Source organism: Plectropomus leopardus, unplaced genomic scaffold (assembly GCF_008729295.1).
Source record: "Plectropomus leopardus isolate mb unplaced genomic scaffold, YSFRI_Pleo_2.0 unplaced_scaffold28831, whole genome shotgun sequence".
NCBI lineage: Eukaryota > Metazoa > Chordata > Actinopteri > Perciformes > Serranidae > Plectropomus > Plectropomus leopardus.
This window is the reverse complement of record NW_024631414.1, coordinates 1-5,831: the sequence shown is the minus strand read 5'-3', so window position 1 is coordinate 5,831 and position 5,831 is coordinate 1. Positions and strand designations below refer to the sequence as shown.

The 5,831-nt window shown below is 42.5% G+C and overlaps 1 protein-coding gene across 1 annotated transcript; it reads left to right on the top strand.

Moving 5' to 3' along the window:
- Positions 1-312: 312 nt before the first annotated feature.
- On the top strand, positions 313-5,825 carry LOC121938206 (aryl hydrocarbon receptor-like; the record flags this gene model as incomplete). Its single annotated transcript, XM_042481480.1, has 3 exons — positions 313-454; positions 918-2,553; positions 3,765-5,825. Coding segments are annotated over 3 exons (1,865 nt in total), but the record flags the coding sequence as incomplete, so codon positions are not given.
- Positions 5,826-5,831: the final 6 nt, after the last annotated feature.

Here is a 5,831-nt window from a genome sequence, read left to right as displayed (position 1 = left end):
TATGAGTATCATAAGAACACATTCAAAATTATGTTACAAATTTATTATATTTTTTTAGCTTTTTTTTTACAGTCATTTCCTTTTTAATTTTTTTTTTCCTTTTTAAAAAATTGTGTGGTAAAATTTAGGATAATTTTCTTTTTTTTTTAAATTAACATTATTTTTTGGGCATTTTTTTGCCTTTATTAGATAAAGATCATATAACCATGAAATTCTTGCAGATTTCTTCCCAAATATTTAAAAGAAATTGAGCCGATTTGCTCAGGTTTTCAAGGTGTTAATGTACGTCCGACTCTTTCTGTGTCGTCTCAGTGATGAAAACCGGAGAGAGCGGCTTCACCGTCTTCAGGCTTCTGGCCAAAACCGGGATGTGGATCTGGGTCCAGGCCAACGCCAGGGTGGTCTTTAAAGCAGGGAAACCGGACTTCATCGTGGCGCGGCAGAGAGCTCTGACGTGAGTCTGACTAACTTAACCCTTTGAAACTTAAAGTGACGTCACTCTTCTTGTGCTGCCTTCAGAGGCAATAATGTTCAATTGTTCAGGTTTTAAAGGGTTAAATCTTGGTTGGTTTGATTTCTTTCGATTAATTAATATAAGGGGAAAAAAGAAACAAATATGGAAAAAAAGATTTTTAATTATCATAATTATATATTTGAAAATTATTTGATAGAATTCTTAAATTTTTACCACCTTTTCCAGGCCAAGGAAATCTTGTTTTTTTTACTTCCTTTTTTTCCCGACTAATTTTAATGTACATTTCTTGTAACTTTTTACTAATTTCTTGCCAATTTTTGTGACAGTTCTTCTTTGGTCGCTCACTTTCTTCGCCCTGTGTTTTCGGGGGAAATGGAGCCGGTTAGTTCAGGTTTTAAAGACGGTTTGTTTCTGTCTGATGTTTTTGTTTTTTCCTCCGCAGAAATGAAGAAGGAGAAGAGCAGCTGCGCCTCCGCCGGCTGCAGCTACCGTTCAACTTCACCACCGGAGAGGCGTTACTTTACGACATCACCCCGAGCGTCGACGTCCCCGACCCGTGCTCCGCCCCCAAGCAGAGGAAGTTAGACAGCTACACCGTCAGCCGCGACTCCATACTGGGCGCCATGCTGAGTCAGGATCAGTCTCTCTACTGTGAAAACAGCAACGGCAACACCCTCAACTCCGCCAACGACATCGCCTTCCAGGACACGCACGCCACAGTCAACGTCCCCGGAGACGTCTGGCAGCTCACCACGCCCAAACCCGTCATGGGGAGCCTGGTGAAGGCCGAGGCCACCGTTCAGGACATGATGGAGACGCTGCAGCAGATCCTCGGGGAGAACGACCTCGCCGACGCCCTGGACGTGGGTCCGGAGGAGCTGAAGAGCTGGGAGAGCACGCTGCTGAAGATGAACACCTGCGAGATGAACGAGGACTTGGACGATATCTTGAGCAACGACATCCTGTCGTACGTGGAGGAGCAGCTCCAGAGGGAGGGGCGGCTCAAACTGCCGGATCAGATCGACGACATACCGGACTGTCTATCCATGCTGGAGCTCCAGAACCAGAACCCGGAGCAGGGCGGGGAGCTCGGCTGGCCTCTGGAGAACCAGCTGATGCCAAACGGAGGACAGACGATGAAACTGACCCACATGGACCTTCCTCAGATGAGCTTAAACGGTCCAACTCTGCAGGAGATCTCCTCACAGCAGGCGCTCCCGAATTCTGTTCAGCTGGGAGCGCCAGGCGACGCCTTCAACGGCCCGATGGCGTCTCAACTGAGAAACATGCAAGCCGCTGCCAAGGACCTCGGAGCGTTCAGCCAAAACAGTCACACCAACCAAATGTCCCAAACAATGCAGATGAGGACGCCAAACGTCCCGATCGGCCTCCAGGACCAAAGCGTGAAACGACATCCCGTGTTTACCTTTCAGGGAAACCAGTGGAACTCGTCCGTCCCAAACCAAGCCGACGCCTTTGTAGAAACGTACACCCAAAATATTTCAAACGAGACAGGTTTCCCCGCAGACCCGTCCTCGTCCAGCTGCTTACAGGGACACTTTGCACTTCAGACACAAAACAGTGACAATCAGAGACAGTCCTGGTCGCGGGAGCAGCCGCTGATCTCAGGCGGACACCAACAAATGAGTCTCAACCAAATGTCCGGATTTCAGGGGAATCCGGGACTCGTCACGTCCCACGCCGTCAACAGCAGGCCGATGTTCAGGACTCCAGACACTTCAGATGTACTGTTTCCCGTTCAGCCGGTCCTCGAACCGCAGCCTCTCGCACCTTCCAGCAGCTGTATGTTCAGAAACGCCCCCGCTGCGGTGCCCGCGAACAGAGCGCACCTCAGTCAGGCGCCGTCCTGCCAGAGACTGAACCCCAACGCCAACCAGATTCCCTCTAAGCCGTCCTGCTTCTATCAGGGTCTCCCCGGAGGTGGAGCCGTGCCGGGGACGACGGCGATCCCCGGTCCCGACGAGGCGGCGCTGTCCTGCCAGATGACGGCCGGCCTCAACACGGACAGCCTGCTGGTGCAGCAACAGCCGTACCTGAGCTTCAGCGAACAGACGCAGGTAAACCACCTTCCACACCAGGCGGGACTCCACTTTGATGTGCTGCTGTCAGACACTTTTCACAGATAATTAGAGCTGTGAAACCTGAGCTGGAAATTATTCTACATTTTTAGGCTTTTTTCACATCATTTCTTTGTTTTCTTCTTCTTTTTTTTTTTACAGTCTTTTTCCCTTTTATTCTACTGATTTTTGTTGTACTTTTTCATGAATTTCTTGCTAATTTTTGGGTGATTTCCTTTGTTTGTTTGAGGGTTGTTTTTTTTTTTTACTGTTTGTTTCCTTTTTCAAAAAAAAAACAAAAAAAACTAATTTCGAGGTAATTTTATTGGACTTTTTAAAAGGAATTTCTTGCTAATTTTTGGGTGGTTTTCCAATTTTTTTCAGATAATTTCTTTGTTTTAGGGTTGCTTTTTTTTTTACTGCCTTTTTCAGTAAAAATCATCAAAAAACCAACTAATTTTGAAGTAATTTTATTGTACTTTTTTAAATGAATTTCATGTTCATTTTTTGGTAATTTCAATTTTTTTCCCAGATAATTTCTTTGTTTGTTTGAGGGTTTTTTTAAAACTCTCCTTTTCCTTTTTAAAAATCTAATTTTCAGGTAATTTCATTGTATTTTTTTAATTAATTTCTTTCTAATTTTTTGGTGATCTCTATTTATTTTTCAGATCATGTCTTTGTTTTGGGTTTTTTTCTTTCCTTTTCCTTTTTTTAAAAAACAACTTTCAGGTATTTTTTATTGTACTTTTTCATAAATTTCATGCAAATTTTTGGATTATTTAAATTTTATATTTTTATATTCATTGTCGATTCATGAATTGTTCATCACTTAAATGTTGCTGCTGGTAAAAGAAGAGTTTATTTGATTACTTTATATACTGTCAGCCGTTTTAATCCACAATATTACATCGTGATTCATTAGTTTCTCGTGTTTTGTTTGATTTGATAGAAATCTTTGCACAGTAGCTTGTAACTAAAATGTAATATGAATTCAAAAGTACAATATTTTTCACCAAAAAATGGACAAAAATACCTCAAAATTTATATTTAACCTTCATTTCAACATCTTTTCCAGTTTCCACTCAAAATCAGGTTGATTGGAAACTCTGAACTGCTGTCAGACATTTGTGAATATGTGTGAAAAAAAACCCAAAACTTGAAAATAAATGAGTAGATAAAGAAATAATTTTTTGTCTTTTCTCGGTTTCCAGATCAACAGCCGTCCGGTGGTCGGGAACGGAGGTTTCCCGTTTTCCTCGCTGCCCAACGGGAACGCCTACTACTCAGAGAACAAATAGGAAGGAGCTGCTGTGACTCCTGGACGGCGGAGGAAACGTCAGTTTAAAGGAAGCAGAAAGACTCCTGTCTCTAAACACGAAAGTGGACTGAAGAACAGAAACGACGAGGAAACCGTGACGGAAGCTGTAAGTGTTTTCGGTTCAGGACGTCCGGAGAAAAGAAATTCCCTCTTAGGAGCTGGTTGGATTGTACCAAAAAAAAAAAAAGATATGGGATGACCTGAGTCAGTGATTTGTTTTGTGCAATCACGATCAAGTTGCAGGAATTTGAACACGAGCACGTCCGGATTTTCTGCCACGTTGATGGAGGAAAGTTTGGCTTCAGCCCACGTGATGTCGTCACTCGTCGTCGGCCAATCAAGCGGCTCGGCGCCGCTTTTGTCTGAGGTGGGAATGTTAACTAAATCAGCTCTTAGTCCTCATCCTGGACGTCTTTTCTCACGCATAATGTACAAAGTCTGGCTTTCTTTTGCCTTCTTTGATTTATTCCGAGCTGGAGGGCTCATTGTGGTAAAATGAGCGTCGACCGGTGTCTGTAATTGATGTTTCCCAGACGCATCTGCCTGCAGGCTCGTGTGCTTTGACATTTGCACACAGCAGGTTTGGTTGCCCCTGCGACAGCAACCCAACCGTTCAAAAAAAAGAAAGAAGTTTGATATCGTATGTTTCTGCACGTCACAGATACGTTACATTTGCACGTCGTTATGTAGCAGACGTGCTAAAACTTAACGCTTTAATGAAAAGGCAACTTTCAGGGCTGAGAAATGAAGCCAAAACATGAGACATAAAAAGATTCAGAAAATAGGTTTTAAAAAGAGGCAGGAAAAAGGCAAAGGGAAACTGTATTTAGCTGTTTATTCGCGTGTTGGATGTTACGAGCTTGGAGGAAAAGTGCCGATAACATGCCACAGAGAAATGAAAACAGCATAACTCCACTGTTTCTTACATTTTATGAGAAAAAGTGCAAGGTTTAATCTTCTGGATCTCATGGAGAGAGAAATTAGAAATATCTGACATATTTCGCTGTTCAGTGTGACACACTTGGATGCTGGTTTTGCACCTGCAGGCTGGATTTGTCTGCGTTTGAAAGAAGAGAAAAGCCTGGCAGGATGAGGACTAAGTGGGCGGTTTGTTTAACCTCCTCACCTCCGATAAAAAGCCCCGCGCGTCCACGTCCGTCTCCCACACAGCGGCCGACGCTTGAATGTCTGAACTGAATGAAATAAAAAGAAAGACGACCTCCCGTCGATCCTCTGAGGTCTCCGACGCACAAACGCCATCCTCCCCTCAAACCCGTTTTCTACTTCGAGCGCTCAGAAGGATGAAATATATCTTTTTTTTGTTGTTGTTGCTGTTTTTGTCCTTTTGAAAAAAAGGCGTCTTGATTAAGTTCATTTCAACTCTTCACTGTCCCGGCGGGGGATATTTGCTTTGCAGACAGGGTATTAAAAAAGGAAAAAAGAAAACGCACAACAAAATCATCCTACTAACAAATGGTTTTAAAGATTGAATTCAGTGAACACAGCTGCTTGTTAGAGCCTCTTTTGTTTATTTGAAAGAGCTTTTTATCACTGAGCCAGTTCTTCATTTTTCTTTCTAGATTTTTTCTGTTGTTTTCCTGTTGTAGGGAGAAAGAAAAATACAGACGGTGCCTCAAACTGACGGGAAGTCAGTCTGTTGAAATTTTAAAAACATTTCCACCGGGAATATTTGCATAAAAAATTTATATATTTGATGTGAACCAAACCAAACCCTTGCCTTAACTAGCCATTTTTTGAGATTTTTTTGCACTATTCCTTTAAAGTTTTTGCCAAAGCATAGTGAAGAGAAAATAATTCATAAATCCTTTAAGAGCTTTACAAAATAAAAAGAGATTCCCGACGCAGGATAACAAAATTAAGACATTTTTAGTGCTCTAGGTTTTATAGATATTGGATTATAAAGTTATTATTGTGTCTTATTTGGAATAATAATAATAAT